Raw genomic sequence first — 19,277 nt, 5'->3', positions numbered from 1 at the left:
TACACAGTTTTAGGATTTTTTGTAGTCATTGCAACCACCGTAAGTGTTTCTTTTAGGCTAGGGGCACTGTGAAAGTTATCTAGTCAGTGAAGGTACCATGAACTGAGAGAAAATATGGGGACTTCTGGATTTGAGAATGCTTTTTATTGCCCCAAATTTTTATATACTTCCCCCTGGTTCAGTAGAGTCATATAAAGTAGAATTCTAGTTGGCAAAGTTTTGGTTATTTAAATTTAATGTCAAACTCTTCTGTGTCATTTTACCTTGAGTATATTTATTTTAGTAAGTTAATTTGTTTAACTTTGTAAAGATGATAAACATTTTCTTTGGTTCAGAATCACAGTCCCTCAAAGTCTTTATTAGAGCATTTGTTGTTGTATAGCCGTTAATGATTCAGGAAGCTACAAAAATGGGTATTAACTTCAAGACATTCTTTAGTGAGTTAATTAAAATGATACATGCTTTATGTCTAATGATTTATCTGTATCTACATAAAAGCAAAGTATAGTAGATCATGTGGGGGGAATAAAGGTTAATTGAAGATTCTGCCATTTGCTCTTTAATTAATAGGTTTTACATTAGAGAATTATGATGTCATCTTGAAAGTTGAATTTTTTGACAGCTATTAAGAAATATAGCTGTTATTAGAAGATGAAGTATACTTCTAAATGAAAAGCTACTTTTTTAAAAGCCTTAATTGGTAATTTATTAAATCTTTTTAGAGACTTAATAGGTTTTCCCCCCTTTTCCATAAGATATTTCATTTTAAATATTAATTACGCACTTTATATTAGTCTCCTTCATGCTTGAATATTTTCCATAGAATCTGAATATTTTCCGTAGAATTCCCAAGATGTAACCTGGTAACTTCTCTGTTAGTTTTTTTAATTGTTAGGCTTTTGATTTTTTTTTCTCTTTTTTTTTTATTGCAGTGTAGTTGATTTACAATGTTGTGTTAGTTTCAGGTATACAAGATGATTCATACATATATTCATTCATATGTATACCTGTGTGTATATATACATTTTCCAGATTCTTTTCCCTTATAGGTTATTGCAAAATATTGAGTTCCCTGTGCTATACACTAGGTTGGTTACCTGTTTCATGTATAGTAGTAGCATGTATATGTTCATCCCAAACTCAATTTATCCCTCTTCCCTCCTTTCCCTTTGAGAACCATAAGTTTGTTTTCTATGTCTGTGGGTCTGTTTCTGTTTTTATCCCTATATGTGAAATCTAAAGAAAAAGATATGAATGAACTTAGATACAAAATGGAAAACACACAGCGTCTCCGTTAGTTTTGCTGAAGGCAGGGCCGTGGTGTTTCTGTTCTGGAGCTTGGTCTCCCTCCGTGGCATGGCCTGCCCTGCCTTTTCCTAGAGTCTCAGTGCCACTGCCCTCCATTCATTCTTACGTTACACCTCTTGACTTGCTGCTGAAGTGCTTAAATGGAGGGATCATTTTTTTTATTCGTTTTTATCTAGCAAGCGCTTAGCCTCCAGCGACAGTCATGTTTGCTAAATGCATGATCGAAGCACATGTTGTCTCCCTTCTTGCCTAACCAGATTTTCTCTCTTTAAACTCTTTCTTCATGCAGTGCCCTAACCATTTCTAATATTCAGGCTGGATCGACTGGAAATTGGGGCTGCCACGTCCAGACCAAACGTGGGAACAATACAAGAACCGTGGATATTGTGGTCTTAGAAAGCTCTGCGCAGTACTGTCCTCCTGAGAGGGTGGTGAACAATAAAGGAGATTTCAGGTCAGTGACTTGGAGAGTGCGGAAAGGGGCTGATTTGCCTCAGTTCTTTCTATTCTCAAAGGCATAGATGTATGTAATTGGTCTCCTGTCTTCAGTAAGAATTTGAGAAATATATTCAAATATATATCCTTATATTTCTAAGGACTACCCTTTAGAATGGTGATTTCAGAATCATTTATGGAAACTAAAAGTAAAAACAGGTGCCTGAACTTTATCTCAGATCTGTTGATTGATGAGTCCCTGAAGGTTGAGCCAGAAGTGTTTATTTTTATTTTGTAGTTTTGTTGTAGTAGTTAACCACTGCCTTAGGAAACATTTTGGAAATTCCACTCAAATAGTGTGAAATTCAGACAGGTTAACAGCATTTCCTGTTTCTAAGGGGCTTTTTTTGGATGGCCTTTGGAAGATTTTGTTGTGTTAATTCAGTTTTAACTGCAGACAGTTGGTAGACATTGTACTTAGCAGAAACACACACCCAATTTCCCTCCCCTATGTGGTTCTTCTAGCAATTAAACGAGGGCACTTTGAGAAATGAAAGCTGTTGGGTGGCCTGAAAGCTGGGAAGCCAGTAGTGTTGGATTATGTTAGGATTGAGTTAAATGAATTTGTGAGCGGTAACAACTTTTACTTTAGACTCCCCTTACCTTCAAAGTTGCTTTAAAACATTATCTTTAAACTTATTATTTGTCTAAAATGCTTTATGTTCAGGATTTTAATAATCAGTTTATAGTTAATATAAATGAAGGGAAATATGTAGCTCTTTAAAGCAGCATAGAGATTTTTGAATACACGGTTTAATTTACACTGTAAGTGATTGGTATTTTTGCTGCCTTGTGGCTATAAGTCTGATTTTTAAGGATAAGAAAAAAACCCTCTGTTGTTATTCTTTCAAGTCCAAGGTGAAGAAGCAGTAACAACTAGCTCAGCTAGTTCTTCATTGATTTTTTTTAAAAATTAAATTAAATGCCTTTTGACATTCCTTTCTTCTCCCCCATTTAAAATTTTTCTGGATATGAGTGTGTGGAAATCATAATTTTATTGTTGCCAACAGATAAGTCTTTTATGTGGATTAACTGTTAACTTATAATATTTATACAGTATACTTTGAAGTGAAATAGATACCATTTGTTAATTTTGTTACATTCAATGCCTTTATTAAATAATCATAGTATATTTTCTATTTATGGTGTATTATCTGTCTTTACTCATAGTTTTGGAGTGTTTTCATTTTTAAAAATAGAAGAATCTGTTTAACTGATTAATGAATTATTTATCTTTTGACACTCCTTAAGATATAATACAGTTAGAACTTCCACTGCATTAGTAAGATTTAGTTTAGCATTGCTTGATCTATTTATACAGTTTTTGATAATGCATTACATTTTGGTGTGGCTGATATTGTAATTTAGAAGTTCATATGTTGTAAGTCATCTGTAGCTTTTATTAAATACACTATTTTCATTCCCAGTTTTGGAGAAATAGAGCTCAAATAACAAAGATTTCTCCCAGTCCAGTTAGTGCTGATTTCATGCCAGCAGGTTGGTATAGTCACTTGCACAGTACCTATGCAATTTATCTGGGCTTCACTCAGATAAATTTGGTTGTATATGTTATTGAATGTTTTCAATACCCCCCAAGTGCAAAAGTTTGTTGAAAGGACTCATAGGACTCAGCATGCAGCTGTGGTCACAGCTCAGATAGAGTGATGTAGTAATATACCTAGCCGGATAATAAGGGGAGAAGACACAGATGGATTCTGGGGCGATCAGTGTGTAAGTTCTTGATTATCTCTGCCTCCCAGGAGGCTCATGCAGAGCCTACCCCTCCTCCAGCCTTGAAAAGGCAGCAGCCTCTGTGTAGTGTTTTTGACCAGGAAAGTCCACTGGAGTCTCAGCATCCAAAACTCCTTTTGGGAAATGTTCATAAAGGCAACCTCTGTCTATCTCATTCCAAAATTTTAGACCCCCAGGATGAAAGCAGGTGCTCAGCGCACACCATGTGGCTTCCCCAGACTGTCTAGGTAAAGTGAATCACTCTTACCAGTTAACTGTGAACACAAAAAGCCCCAAATTCCTGGGTGCCACCTAAGGGCCAGCATTGCAGGCAGGCCACTTTAAGGATGGCAGTCCTTTCTGCAAGTATACTAACTCTCTCTCTGTGAAAGGCCAAATTCTATTCGTATTGGAAAAGATTCTGACCTTATATAACTAATGGTTATATAAGCCAACGATACAGTAACAATAATTAAAGAAACATAAGACCGTTTGGTGCACCATTTTTCTGTTCTACTTGATAAGGTACAATTTCCGTGGTTATATTTAGAATATTGTAGGAAAATGTTCTGTTATGGCATTAAAATTTATTCAGCTGTTACCTTACAATGGTTTTAGTTCATTTTAACTTCTTTTGTGTTTGTCTTTATTATTAAAGGAGTTCTGTCTCTTGAGTTTCCTCTGATTCTGTGTGACATGTCCCGATCCTTGACTTTCCCCTGCTGCTCCTTGTGTCAGCGTAGGTTCTCTTGTGTCTTCGTCTCTCTAGGTGGCCCAGAACACTGGCAGGCATCACCGCGTACCTGCAGTGTACTCGGAACGCCCACGGCAGTGGGATCTACCCTGGGAACGCACAGGATGAGAGAAAGGCCTGGCGCAGATGTGATCGAGGTGGCTTTTGGGCGGATGATGATTATTCTCGCTGCCAGTATGCGAACGATGTCACTAGAGTTCTTTATATGTTTAATCAGGTAACTGGAAAGTCTTCAGATCTGCTGAGGTTCCTAATAAGACGTGGTGCTCACACCAAATACATAAGTTTTTTAAATACTGGTAAAGCGTAAGGATTTGGTGTCTATACTTTCGTGGACTGTGTCTTCGGGATCAGACCTGTTCTTCTCAACCAGTATTCAAGGCCCTCTCTAACTCTTCCTTTCCAGGCATGGCCTGGCTTTATGCCTTTGCTTGAGTAACTTAGCATCTGTATCCCCAAACAGAATCCCAGCCATTCTTGAAGAGCACCTGGGAGGCCCCCTCTTCAGTTCCTTTTATAATCCCTTTGTCACAAGAGATGCCTTGCTGTGCTTGTCCTTTTAGTATGCCTTTTCTCATCTCTGCTTCTATGTCTTTTTTAAAACCTTAGCCGATTATAAGCAGCTGGCAGGTGGTTTCTTTTACACATTTTTTAATGCTTCTTTGCACCTGATATACACTTTTCGTAATGGTTGGTGCTGAGTTGTGTTTAATAATAAACAAACGTAAAACATTACAGGCCGTGCATGGCAGTATAGATATGTGCTAAATAAGTGGTTCGTACTCCCAGGTGGCAGGAGTTCCAGGAGAGATACTGATCCCTCCTGGCTGGAATACTTGGGAAAGGTGTTACTAGGCAATTAGAATTGAGTGTATATAGGATTTAGATAGATAGAAATGAAGAGATGGTGCAGGCTGCTTCCCTGATTTTTCTTTTTCTTTTTAAACTTTTAACTTTGTTTATTTTTATCTTTTGGCCGTGCTGTAGCGTGTTCAAACCCACATCCCCTGCACTAGAAGCACAGTCTTAACCACTGGACCACTAAGGAAGTTCCTCCCTGATGTGTTTTTATGTATTGTTTTATTTCATTCTAAGTTAAAGAAAATTCCTTCAGTTAGTTTCCAATAAAATTTGTCTTCTCAGTTTTGGAAAAAGCATTTTAGGAAGGTCATAGTGAATCGGTGATAAAGAGTTTTGAAATTGCCATGTTTTGAAATGCAAAGGTAAGATGCAATATGGGAGACCCGTGTTCGATCCCTGGGTTGGGAAGATCCCCTGGAGAAGGGAAAGGTTACCCACTCCAATATTCTGGCCTGGAGAATTCCATGGACTATACAGTCCATGGTGTCACAGAGTCAGACATGACTGAGTGACTTTCACTTCACTTGCTAAGTGCTTCTTTTTTGCCTTTTTAATACAGATGCCCCTCAATCTTACCAACGCTGTGGCTACAGCCCGACAATTATTAGCTTACACTGTGGAAGCAGCCAACTTTTCGGACAAGATGGATGTTATATTTGTGGCTGAAATGATAGAGAAATTTGGAAGATTTACCAAAGAGGAAAAATCAAAAGAGGTATTTTCTGGTTTGGATTTGTAGCATATAGTATGTCAGCAAATGGTCGTGTGATAGAGCTGACTCTCTATTTTTAAAGCCTACTTATGTTTGCTGTATTTGAACTAAATATACCTTTTAATTTCCAGAATTGTCATTGAGAAACCTATGCTCCGTCTGTCATGGGGACTTGTTGGGAGGAGTAGAGGTGGATTGTTAGTTCTTGGAAATTAGGTACCAGGGTAGGGCAGAACCAGCCTGTGAGAAAGCAGCTTTTTCTGCATCTATGGTGTGTGTGAGTTGGGCTGCATCTCTCAGGCTGCCTGGGATTTCCCTTCTCCCCACTGGTGTGTTTTCATCTTCTTTGTTTTTTTTCAATCACCACTTAAATTTGTTGGTTGAAGAAATCTTTGTATGCTTAACAATTTACAATGTTCAGAAAGTAGAATCTTTTTTTATTCTTCTATTAATTTTTTAAATTTAATTTTAAATTAGAGGGTAATTACAATATTGGGATAGTTGCTGCCATACATCAACATGAATCAGTCATATGTGAAAATATGTCCCCTCCCACGCCCTCCCCACCCCAGCCTTCTAGTTCGTCACAGAGCACTGGCTTTGGGCTCCCTGTGTCATACAGCAAACTCCCACTTGTTCATCCTTCTTCATGAGAGTTTTAGTTCCCCAGATCTTGTGTTAAATTGCTTTGGGAATGTCCTAGAGAAAATGTAAGACTATTTTAGCACTTTTGAAACAAAATTCCAAATGATTAAGATACACGAGGCATGAAAATTTAGTGACTTTGAAAAGGGGCCATGTTCAGGCTATGATATTCCTGTCCACATGATACCCTTTAGGGGAAGACACTGACAGCTACTGTTTTCAGAATGAGTGAGCGGCAGATAATGTTCTGAATAAGTTTTTAGCTGCAGATTAACATGTTTTTAAACTTTATTTCCAGCCAGGTGAGAACTTTTATATAAACTGTTTCTCTTGTGATGGAATCACATAAAAATGAATTTTTGAGCTAGAATAAACCTAGATTAGGTCATACACTGAAGCCTAAAGAAAATTAAATAATTTCTCTCAGGTTTTAGAGCTAAATTATGTAGGGCTGAAAACAACCCAAGAACTTCAGCTGTCTAATCCAGCAATTTTCTACTGTATCACATTTACTTTCTAGAAGAGCTTTGCTCTGTCACGGTATTTCAAAAGTATTGTGGGGAAAACACTGAACTAAACCAAGTCTTAATGTGTTTCTTTATGTGGGGCATCTCAGATTCATTAATGTGCTAAAAAGGTGGTATTGATTTGGCCAAAAAATTCATTCAGCTTTTTGCACACAGTGGTATGGATAAACCCAAATGAACGTTTTGGCCAACCCAATAGTATCCCTTGTTTCTCTACATAATTTAACCAAGGGAACTTTTTGCGTGTGGTGTCTATTAATACCTGGCATTTCGGTGATAAACTCTGAAACTGCAGCTCTAGTACATTAGATGCTTTGCTTGATGTAGGCCAGGTGATGAAGGAAAGAAAATGGTGACATGTTTATAAATGGGATTCAGAACACCAGACCACCTAATGATGGCATGGCATTTCGCTGTTATCTGAACTTCAGACCTTAGATTCCTAGCGAATTGTTCCTTTGCTTGATTCTGTCCTTCCCATAGCCCGCTTCCCATGATGAGTTTTTCTGGTGCTGGGAGGAGCCGTGTGAATCCTGGCTCTGTGGTAATCCTGCTCTCCCTTGTTGATTATAATCACAGGTTAGGTGCCCACATGATTAGAAGTCATTCATGGATGACTTGGATGTTTCAGGTCACTAGAGTAATTGGAATGGCTTTTGGAATTTGTACATAGGGAAAGTTCCTGCCATCATGTGACAGACCAAAGTTTATCCCCTGGCAGCCCTGTTCTGGTGTGAGGGACTTGTGTACTCCTCCCAGCTCGGGAGCAGCAGTGTGGTGCCCTGAGGTGTACGTTTCATTGTGTTGCTGCTGTGTGGGAAGAATGGTCTGAGTTTTTGTTGCTTTGTCATGTTCTTAGGGGGAAGCATCTTGTTGAAGACTGGAAGTGGACCTGGTTTGTGAGTTATTAACCATGGACCCTTTATTTTTAAAATAAGACATGATGTTTGCCCTGTTTAACTTGCAGAGTTTATGCAAGTGAGAAAATACAGGTGAAACTATTTTTATCATTGCAAAGCTAGGATACACTTTTTATAGGGTTAAGAAATTAGCATTCCTTTTTGTACTTGTGAGAATTTTCATTTATTTCTCTGCTTTAATTGAAGTTGAGTTGATGTGCAATACTGTATGTTGTAGATGCACAACAGCAGTGGCAGTTCAGTTGCTCGCTCGTGTCCTAGTCTTTGCAACCCCACGGACTGTAGCACGCCAGGCTTCCCTGTCTATCACCAACTCCTGGAGCTTGCTCAGACTCATGTCCATCAAGTCAGCTATGCCATCCAAACATCTCATTCTCTGTCATCCCCTTCTTCTCTTGCCTTCAATCTTTACCAGCATCAGAGTCTTTTGCAATGAGTCAGTTCTTTGCATCAGGTGGCCAACATATTGGAGCTTCACCTTCAACATCAATCCTTCCAATGAATATTCAGGACCAATTTCCCTTATGATTGACTGGTTTGATCTTCTTGCAGTTCAAGGGACTCAAAAGAGTCCTCTCCAACACCACAGTTCAAAAGCATCTGTTCTTTGGGACTCAGTTTTCTTTATGTCCAACTCTCACATCCATACATGACTACTGGAAAAACCATAGCTTTGACTATATGGACCTTTGTTGTATATATACAACATAGCCATTCACAATTTCTTTTTTTTTAAAATTTATTTATTTTAATTGGAGGATAATTATTTTACAATATTGTGATGATTTTTGCCATATATCAACATAAATCAGCCATAGGCATACACGTGTCCCCTCTGAAAAGTAACATTCTTATGATCTCAGAAGCTAAGAGAGAAGTCCTTTAAAAAAAAAATCACCAGACTGCTTTAGTTACTTATCTAAAAACTTACTTTGAAGGAGATTGTTGTCACTTTCACTGGCTGACATAGAAGGTGAAATTTTAACTATCTTTGGCAACAAATGATGGCAACCTATTAAGTATAAATAGAAAAAACAGAAAATTATTCAGGATTGAACAATTGAGATATAAATGTAATATTACCTTTGATGCAGTGACAGACATTTGATTCTTTGGAAGCTTAAAATTGCAGGCTAGAGCTTTCCCTGTTTATTGCTATGTTAAGAGTTCATAAGGCTTAAGGGCTCCATTTTAAGTTAATTAACACTGCATAAAATTATGCTAAGGTATCTTAAAATGCATAGAGCATAATTGGACAATTAAATTGACTTTTGTATTATATCCAGAAAGTTGTTGTGCTGTGGATTGTTTCATAAACAACCTGTGATTGAGTCTAGCCAACACAAGCTGGTACTCTTGTTGTCTTAGGGTGGGTGCTGAAAACTATCAAACTGCCAGATACAAATGAGGTATTTACCAGGGTCTTTTAAAAAGAGCCGAAGATTATCTGTCAGATAGTGTGTGTTCCATATTTACTGTAGTGATTTCTCTTATGGGAACAAACATATATATCCATTTTAAAGAGAACATCTATGAAGATTAGAGTTAGTTATATGTTATAGTTTTCTTACTGTGCTCTAGTTTTAAATATGTAAGGCATGCACCTCACATTTTTATGTATAGAATTTTTAAAATTCTTTTCGTTTATTCACTTTAAGGTATAATCACATCTGTACTGGCGAGTTTCCTTTTTATTTTCAATATTTTAAATGTTTTTTTCCTTGATCTTACTTGTCAGACTTCCTGATATTGTTAACATTTTCAAAGACTCAGCCTCTGGCTTTTTGATCCTTCTGAGAACATGGTTTCTCAAACTTGCATGGGGCCCATGATTCGTACCAGGTTCTGGGTATGAGAAGCCTGAGGATTCATATTTCCACTAAATTCCAGGTGATACTGGGCAATGTCTTTGGCACAGACTTTGAATACCATGTGAACGGAAGTGAAAGTCCCTCAGTCGTGTCTGACTCTTTGCGACCCCATGGACTGTAGTCCATGGAATTCTCCAGGCCAGAATACTGGAGTGGGTATCCTTTCCATTCTCCAGGGGAACTTCCCAACCCAGGGATCGAACCCAGGTCTCCCACGTTGAGGACCGCTGTAGTATATTTCTTTTCTATCCTTACCTCTTTTAAAAAAAATGTTCTTGTTGGGTTTCTTTTTAAAAACTTTTTTTTTTTTTAATTAGAAAATTCCTAAAGTGTATAGGAGAAGGAATATTATTATTAACACTTTTGTTTTACCTTTCACTGAGTTTCGACAATTTTCGGTGCTTACCAGTCTTACTTCATCTCTGCTCTCCACTCATTTTATGTTATCTGCCCCTCCTTCCTTCTCTCTTCCCCTCTCCCTGCGTCTCTGTGTCTCTGTCTTACTCTGTCTTTCTGTCTTTCAATGCTGGAACATTTAAGAGCACATTTTAGGTGTCATATTTCATCCATAATTTTTTTTAAATTGTAAGGAACTTTAAAATAGAACCTTGATATGGTCATTATATCACCCAAATGAACTCAAGTGCTTAATGTTATAAAATATCTAATCCGTGTTCAGTTTTCCTTGATGATTATTATTTTTAAAAATGTGGACCTTGTGTCTGGTTTCCTTATGAAATTCATTCATATAATTTTCTAGTTGGTTTTGTGGGATTTTCTAGACAGATGATTTTGTCCGTAGACAGTAGATAACAGTTGGTTTGTCTGTTCCCGTATAAAACACATCCTGTTTTTCTGGTTATACATCGGTGAGGACCTCCAGAACTGTGCTGATGCGTGTTGGTGACGAGTGGTCTTCATGAGAATGGTATAGTGTGTCATTATTATGACATGATATATGATATGATGTGAAACTTATATGCTTCTGCTAGGTGCCGGGGGGCTATATCAGTGTTAGGGGGTCACATTGAAAGTACTTCTCAGCTTGAGGTTTCTCAGACCACAGAAAAAATGAGAACTCTGTTCTCAGTCCTGTGTGAAGGTCGACTTGTGTTGACAGATTGACAGGGAAGAGATTTTTTTTGCCTCCTACCTTGTGCCAAAGTCAAGATGGACAAGTTTCAAGTTTCCTTGCGATTCCCTTCCTTCCAGGAGGCTAGTTTAATGCTGGTTGGCCCTGACCCTGCTGGTGTCCCCTTTGGCTTATCAGCTTTATGCTGTGGTTTTCTCCTGTTAGCCTGTGTTGGCAGGGCCTGGGTCTTACATGGAAGTCAAAGCATAGTCTGTGGTCAGCCAAGCTCCGCCTCAGAGCTCTTCGGATTCCTGTTGTTTTGCTGTTGGTCCCTCATGGAGCCTTTGTTTTCTGAGTGGTCAGTGGTGCATTTAAAAGGTAACTTTTTTTCCTTTACCATTTTTCACTTTTATCAGGAGAGTTGTCCATAGTACTTAGTCCTCCATGCTTCCAGAAAGGGAGATGCATGTACATTTTTGTCATCGGAAAAAACAAGATCTGCTTCCAGTGGGAGAGTTGGAGGGATCGTAGAAGTTAAGCCTTTCTGTTTGTTGTGAAGGTATGGCTGAGGATGTTGAGCATTTCACTTGGTATCTCTTTAATAGTGTTCTTCACGTGTTCTAAGAATTTTTTTTATGAAAGTGACTGTCTACTTGGAGGAAATATTCTCCTTTTCATTAATAATTGAACAGTTGTCTTCACTGCCTTGACTAGAAACATGTCAAGAATCAGTTTTTCCCCAGTCCCATTAACTTTGCCATTGATGTGTATTTTAACTTATTTGAGTCTTTTTTTAAGCGTGTATTTCCCACCAGGACTTCCCTGGTGGCTCAGACAGTCAAGAATCTGCCTACAATGCAGGAGACCGTGGTTCTATCCCTGGGTCGCGAAGATCCCCTAGAGGAAGGAAATGGCAACCCACTCCACTATTCTTGCCTAGAGAATTCCGTGGACAGAGGAGCCTGGCAGGCTACAGTTTGTGGGGTTGCAAAGAGTTGGATATGACTGAGTGACTAACATACTTTCTCACTCTCTGTGTATGTTTTAATTTAAAAAGAATTATCTCTTAAACTTTGTTAGGCTATTTCAGATACTTTCTATAAGGCAATAGAGGATAAATGCAACTTTTATTCCCTGTGACATTATTTTCAATCTTTTCCCCTTCCCACTTATTTTCCCATCGCCATCCTCTTTACTTTTGTACCAGAGTGACATCAGAGCTTTCATCTTTGCCATAGTCCTGGTGACCATCACATTTGGGCCTTTCGAGCGCTGACTGCTTATCAAGCTGAGCAGCGTTCAGTGGGGTCCCCAGGCCCTCAGGATGCTGAAGCTGGTTAATAATGCCATAAACACACTCTTAAAAGTTGACTTTCAGAACAGAGCAATTCCCTCATTAAAGTAATCAGGGCAATATAGCATACTTTGAGATGGGAATGATATTAATACAGTTATTTATAATTAGGAAAAACCATGAAGTTTACTTGAACTAAAATAATGACATCATCTGAGTTATTATTTAGTCGAGTTTGAACTGTGTGTCAGTTCTGTACTTTCTGTCTCCATCTCAGCTGTCCCCAGACGACAACTCAGCATACTGCCCTGTGGTATATGTGTCTAATTCTTGCTTCTCTGGTTATTAGAATTGCCGAGGTACCCCCTACTGACTTTGTGCTTGAAACAAGAATGTGGGAAGGGGCCTAGATTTCTTGGCTTTTCTCAAAAACTAAATGAATTGCTTAATGAAGATATTTGCCTTCTGTTCTCTCTCTGTGTGTCTTTCTTAAAGAAAGACAGTTTTCATAGGGTTCTTGGTCTCATTTTGCAAATGGGCAAACAGAGACTTGGAGAGGATAAACAATTTGCTATGGACATTTAACTTGTAAGGGATGGTTGAACTCTTAACCCAGGAGAACTTAACTCCAAGGCACATAAGCATTCTCGCTGCAATGTTATTTTGTACGCCTGTTACATTAAAATCAAATACCATCAAGTTGAGTTTATCTATTGTGTGTTACGTGAACCAACATCAGAAATGCATGAAATTTACAGGTGATTTTAATCTAGTTTTGCCCGGGATTGCAAACATAAATATTGAGAAGAGCATGAAATATTCTGCCTCTTACCACAGATGACATTTAATGGTTTCATTGTTATTAATGTGGCATTTTCATTTCTCTACCCTTTTATCTTGGATGAAGTGCGTTCACAGTGTTTTCATTTGATCCTCACCCTTTGGTATGACAGATTGCAGAGCAGGTGCATGACTCTTCCGACCCTTCCATGGCCGGCGTGGCCTTCAGGGAATGCAGTTGAAGAGAAATACGGTGCTTCCGAACACATTGGTTGCAGTTATTAAACTGTACCTGTGTGTCACATTTCAGGGATGGTTTTTTAATCCAGTGTAATTTTTCATGTACTGTTATTCTTTTTGTGTCCTTTTTTGCCACCATGAAGGATTCAGAACTACTTCCATAACCAAGCTCCAGAAGCATGTAGTGTTTCATGATTGCTTGCTATAGGGGATATTTTGGCTACAAAACTGTTTCTTTAATTCATAGCCATTTATAATGAAATAATGGGGGGGGAAGCTTATCCTCAGCTAAGGCAACCACTTTTATTAGCTCTATACCTTCTTACAGATACTACTACTACTTCTTTTTTTCTTTTTTTTAACAGTTATTGACACATGTCAAATTCCTTGGCTGGCATTATCTAGTGACCCATAGCTGTAGTCTCTTGATTAAAAAATAAACAGCTTTTCAAAAGAGATGATATATCAGTTAGGTCTCATGTTAGATTTTCATAAAGCCCATACATGTAGAACTTGTAAATAAATTTCCAAACTAGTTGTAAAATTGCTGATTTTTTTGAATACTTCATAAATATTTGAGAAGTGCCTTGGAGGAGAATTGGTATTTTCTTATATTTTATCTTTTAAATTTTTGCAGGCAATGGCCATTTCTTTTCTGATAACTATAGAACATATCATACAGTGTCATCTCTTATTTATTTTTGTATACAGTTTTGAAAATACAAATTTGAAAGGTAAGAATAACAGGTAAAAATGTAACCAAATTCTCTAGCTTCTCTGAATTCCCATTAAGAGGTGGTAGTTATTGTTCTAGTTGCTGTATAAGTGGCTGATATACAAATGGAGGAGTCACCACCCATCTTCATAACTCCAGTAATAAGCGCTTCTGTTAAAGTGAAATTTACCCCCATACCTATTGTTTTCAGGAATACATTCTAAGGTGCTGGTATTTTCTTTCTTTTTTTTTTTAATTTTCATTTTTACTTTATTTTACTTTACAATACTGTATTGGTTTTGCCATACATTGACATGAATCCAACCACGGGTGTACATGCGTTCCCAAACATGAACCCCCCCTCTCACCTCCCTCCCCATAACATCACTCTGGGTCATCCCCATGCACCAGCCCCAAGCATGCTGTATCCTGCATCGGACATAGACTGGCGATTCGATTCTTACATGATAGGATACATGTTTCAGTGCCATTCTCCCAAATCATCCCACCCTCTCCCTCTCCCTCTGAGTCCAAAAGTCCGCTCTACACATCTGTGTCTTTTTTGCTGTCTTGCATACAGGGTCATCATTGCCATCTTTCTAAATTCCTTATATATGTGTTAGTATACTGTATTGGTGTTTTTGTTTCTGGCTGACTTCACTCTGTATAATCGGCTCCAGTTTCATCCATCTCATCAGAACTGATTCAAATGTTTTCTTTTTAATGGCTGAGTAATATTCCATAAATGGGATCTAATTAAAATTAAAAGCTTCTGCACAACAAAGGAAAATATAAGCAAGATGAAAAGACAGCCTTCTGAGCGGGAGAAAATAATAGCAAATGAAGCAACTGACAAACAACTAATCTCAAAAATATACAAGCAACTTATGCAGCTCAATTCCAGAAAAATAAACGACCCAATCAAAAAATGGGCCAAAGAACTAAATAGACATTTCTCCAAAGAAGACATACGGATGGCTAACAAACACATGAAAAGATGCTCAACATCACTCATTATTAGAGAAATGCAAATCAAAACCACAATGAGGTACCATTTCACACCAGTCAAAATGTGTGCGATCCAAAAATCTGCAAGCAATAAATGCTGGAGAGGGTGTGGAGAAAAGGGAACCCTCCTACACTGTTGGTGGGAATGCAAACTAGTACAGCCACTATGGAGAACAGTGTGGAGATCCTTAAAAAATTGCAAATAGAACTGCCTTATGACCCAGCAATCCCACTGCTGAGCATACACACCGAGGAAACCAGAATTGAAAGAGATACATGTACCCCAATGTTCATCGCAGCACTGTTTATAATAGCCAGGACATGGAAACAACCTAGATGTCCATCAGCAGATGAATGGATAAGAAAGCTGTGGTACATATACGCAATGGTATTTTCATGAAAGTGAAAAGAAAGTGAAGTCACTCAGTCGTGTCCGACTTTTTGTGACCACATGGACACAGGTTTCTCTGTCCATGGGATTTTCCAGGCAAGAATACTGGAGTGGTTTGCCATTTCCTTCTCCAGAGATCTTCCTGAACCAAGGATTGAACCCAGTCTTCTACATTGTAGGCAGACGCTTTACCATCTAAGCCACAGGGAAGCCTGGTGTTTTCATCAATTGTACCAAATGAACAAGCTCAGTGTTCTACATAGTTTGATTGTAGGTTCTTCTTAATTCTTTGTCAGTTGATCTTGTTCATATCTTGGGTTTAAATGAGTTGCCTCTTGAGAGAATATATGAGTCCATTAAAATTGGGTTTTGTGGTTAAATTCCATTACTAACTGTTATTTATTACTCTGTTTTTTTTTTCATCTCTTGCAGGTATCACAACCTAGTCACTTTAAAAAGAAATGTATTAGTTGCTTATTATGTATTTTCTTGATAGATACAGACTCCAAAATAGATCTTCTATGTTTCTCTCACTGCTATATCTCCATTACTTGGGATAGTGTCTGGCTCACCTTGGTCCTCAATAAATATTTAGTCAGGGAGTGAATGGGTATTATATAGCTACTGGCTTTTATAGAGAAGTTACACTAATGAATGAGCATGAATATAAGTAGGACATTGTGCTGTCCCTGCCCCCAAGATGTTTATATTGGAATTAAAATAAGGACAGAATTGTGACACATGATAGTAACGGCAGTATGAAGTCAATTAACTGTATTAGAATTGGATAAGATGATGGGGCTTTACAGAGGAAATAGAGGCAGTTTTGCTGGGTACATTGTTCCTCTTTATATATGAACATATAGACTTTAAAAATGTACCCTTCTTAACACTTCTTCTAGAGCCTGTCATTCTCAAAGAGACTTATTTTGGGATGGAAATGAAAAAAAAGAAAAAGGAGCAGTAAAATTAGAGCTGTGTTTTGAATGCCTGCCATGTGCAAGGCATAGTTTGAGGAGCCTTATAGTTATTAGTGGAGCTTAATCTTCACAACATTCAGAAAAGACAGGATGGTTATTATCCTTGTTTCACAAATAAAGGAAGGTACGGAAGGTGCCAGCCCTGTTCCATGGCTCGGGGGTGGAATCCGGTAGATTTCCGCAGGCTTGTCTCCTTCCTGAAATGAAGCATGGGTGGAAAGGACTGATCTTTTTCCAGACCCACCTTAGCCCTCATAATTACATACCCTGGGAAGAGTACTGGGGGCAGAACAGGCTTGAAAAGCTCAGCTGGACTCTTCTGGGGTGATGAAAAGACATCTGCTGAAATGTCCTTGGCAGTCTGGCTTGGCTTTGGGGCTTCTGAGGCTTTTTTCTTGGTTAGAGGACCTGCCAGCTTGTCAGTCCTCCAGTGCTACCTCCAGAATGCTTGTGTGCTCCCGTTCTCGTGAACAGTTTGCTCAATAGTAGACCCTCCCGGGAACAGGCTGTCTGCTTATCCTGGACTGTTCAGTGCACTTTTTTGATAGGAGACCTACAAGTCACCAGCAACGACAGCCCGTTGATAGTTCACTGGTGTTGCCTGACAGATGTTTACATCTGTAAGTTATGAACTGAGCTAATGAAAAGAATTCAGGAAATGAAACAAGCAGTGGAAAAGTGGACACTTCTTGGGATTCATTTGTTTCTGTGACCATGTAAATCTAAAAGCATCCCTAGAGTTGGGAGACGGGGAAGAAGCAGTTCATTCAAGATAAAGGGGGAAACATGTGTGCACAGACTCACGTGATGGCCCAGCGCATACAGAGAACTCAGAGTAGTTGGACATACCTAGGGTTTTAAACATGACAGGATGCTAAAGAGGTCACCAGTATATTCTTCTATTTTTAATTAATTGAAGTATAGTTGATTTAATGTTGTGCCAGATACTTCTTGATCATATTAAGTAATGCTTATGCAAAAAGAAGATAAGTGTTTTTCCAGACAGAGTTGAGATCTGTTTATTCTGAGAATCATGTGATTTTCTTCCCCTTGATTAATATAAATGCCTTTCTCCCCCCACTCCCTGACGGCGCCCCCTACCCCCACCCCAACCTGTCAATTTGAGTACTACATGTCAGTCTTTTCCCTGATGATTTGGTGGTTACGTGAGTACACTGTTTTGAGCTAAATATTACCGAATGGTTATAACGACTGTACTCTTCCTATCTGAAGATGCCTTAATGAGAAATGAGTCAAGTGCTTGTTGGGTTTTCCTGTGAAAATTTAGACTGAATGCCCATCTTAGTGTCTCATTAGAATTTTGGTGATGTAAAGCCTCCTGTGTGGGCTTTAAAGATCTTCCTTTTCTCTCTTGCATGCCTGCTAGCTTGGCGATGTGATGGTTGACATTGCAAGTAACATCATGTTGGCTGATGAACGCGTCCTGGGGCTGGCGCAGAGGGAGGCCAAAGCCTGCAGTAGAATCGTTCAGTGTCTGCAGCGCATCGCCACATACCGACTGGCAAACGGAGCTCATGTTTATTCAACAGTAAGTGTCAACGTTATCCTAGATTTCTAAGGAAAAGGTTCATTGAAAGCAGCTCTAAGCTCAAAATAGATACGTCTCATCCCATTATGGGGTGAGTATTTTGTTACTGCTGATTATTACAGAATTTCCTGTTCTCAGACATTTAAAAAGACAGTTTTGCTTCTGAGTAGTCTGTTTTCTTGGTAACTGGGCTTAATTTGTAATTTGAACAGTTACCACCGTCTCATCCTCTGAAACTTTCCACAACACAAATAAGAACACCATAGCCTTGCCCTCCTGTTACATGCCCATCACACATCCTAGCTGATATTGTCTTCTGGGCCCTGAAGGATGTTTTGAGACAGTGCTTGATTGCTTGCCCAGGTTTCAATTTCAAAAGGGAACTAGGATTCCCCCAACTCTTGTGAACCTGTTGACATTTTTCAGTCAATTCCACTTTGGGGGAAGTTAGTTATTTATATGTAATAACCAATCTTGGGCTTCCCTGGTGGCTCAATGGTAAAGAATCCGTCTGCCAATGCAGGAGATGCGGGTTCGATCCCTGGGTTGGGAAGATCCCCTGGAGAAGGAAGTGGCAATCCACTCTAGTATTTTTGCCTGGGAAATCCCATGGACAGAGGAGCCTGGCGGGCTACAGTCCAGGGGGTTATAAAAGACTTGGACACAATTTAGTGACTAACCAACAGCAATGATCACTCTGTTAAATAATCTTAAATTTTGTTTGTGCAGAATTTCTTGGTGTACTGCTTTACTTTTTCTGTTCTAAAATGTAGATATGATAAATGTGGAAACTATGATAATGTTTTATTTTATTCTTTCAGCAGTCATATGCTGCTCTGGCCCATGATTTTCATTTTCTAACTATTTTAGTGGGTTCATTGAATGTTTTCTACTTCCTCCTATGATTTTATACAATTCAAAATTACCGTCTTTCCATTAGCTGATGGAATCTTTTTGATGAGACCGTGTTTTATTGATCCTTTTGTTAAGTTTAGTATTACTTTCTTGAATAATAAACAGAATGGAGGCCTAGACTGGCTCCTGTCAGGACAAAGTAGTTTAGGGGTAGGTGCTCTCTGTGACCTTACTTGAAATGAGCTTGCCAGTTTGAGGGCCACACTTGGTCCTCCCAGATCATTTAAACCCATTTTCCATCCTGTGCTTCACCCTTGCTTATTACTCAGCACAGAGAGCTTCCTTCATTCTCCTGAGAACCCACAGGTATAATAGAGGGTGCAGGGGGAATTTGTACACCATTTCAAAGCATAAAAAAGTTCCTGAGAAACAATATATCTGCTTAAGACATGGCTTCAAGGGCACTTCAAAGTGGCACTTTTCTTTCGACTGAGGTTTCACATGTTTATCATAATTCTAATGTGTCTTTGATTAATAAAAAATTTCAAATAAACTTTGCTGGTAAGTAT

General features: G+C 38.6%; 1 protein-coding gene across 1 annotated transcript in view; it reads left to right on the top strand.

Annotated features, from left to right (window-relative positions):
- ADGRA3 (adhesion G protein-coupled receptor A3) overlaps positions 1–19,277 on the top strand; it is a 128,898-nt gene that overhangs the window by 64,672 nt on the left and 44,949 nt on the right. The window contains exons 8-11 of the mRNA XM_068975206.1: positions 1,598–1,762; positions 4,304–4,505; positions 5,709–5,864; positions 17,692–17,853. Of these exons, the coding sequence (XP_068831307.1) occupies positions 1,598–1,762; positions 4,304–4,505; positions 5,709–5,864; positions 17,692–17,853 (685 nt within the window). The remainder of the gene's footprint in view (positions 1–1,597; positions 1,763–4,303; positions 4,506–5,708; positions 5,865–17,691; positions 17,854–19,277) is intronic.

Source organism: Capricornis sumatraensis, chromosome 7 (genome assembly GCF_032405125.1).
Source record: "Capricornis sumatraensis isolate serow.1 chromosome 7, serow.2, whole genome shotgun sequence".
In the NCBI taxonomy this organism is placed as follows: Eukaryota; Metazoa; Chordata; class Mammalia; order Artiodactyla; family Bovidae; genus Capricornis; species Capricornis sumatraensis.
Note: the sequence above shows the minus strand (reverse complement) of the source record. Positions and strands in the feature narration are given on the sequence as shown.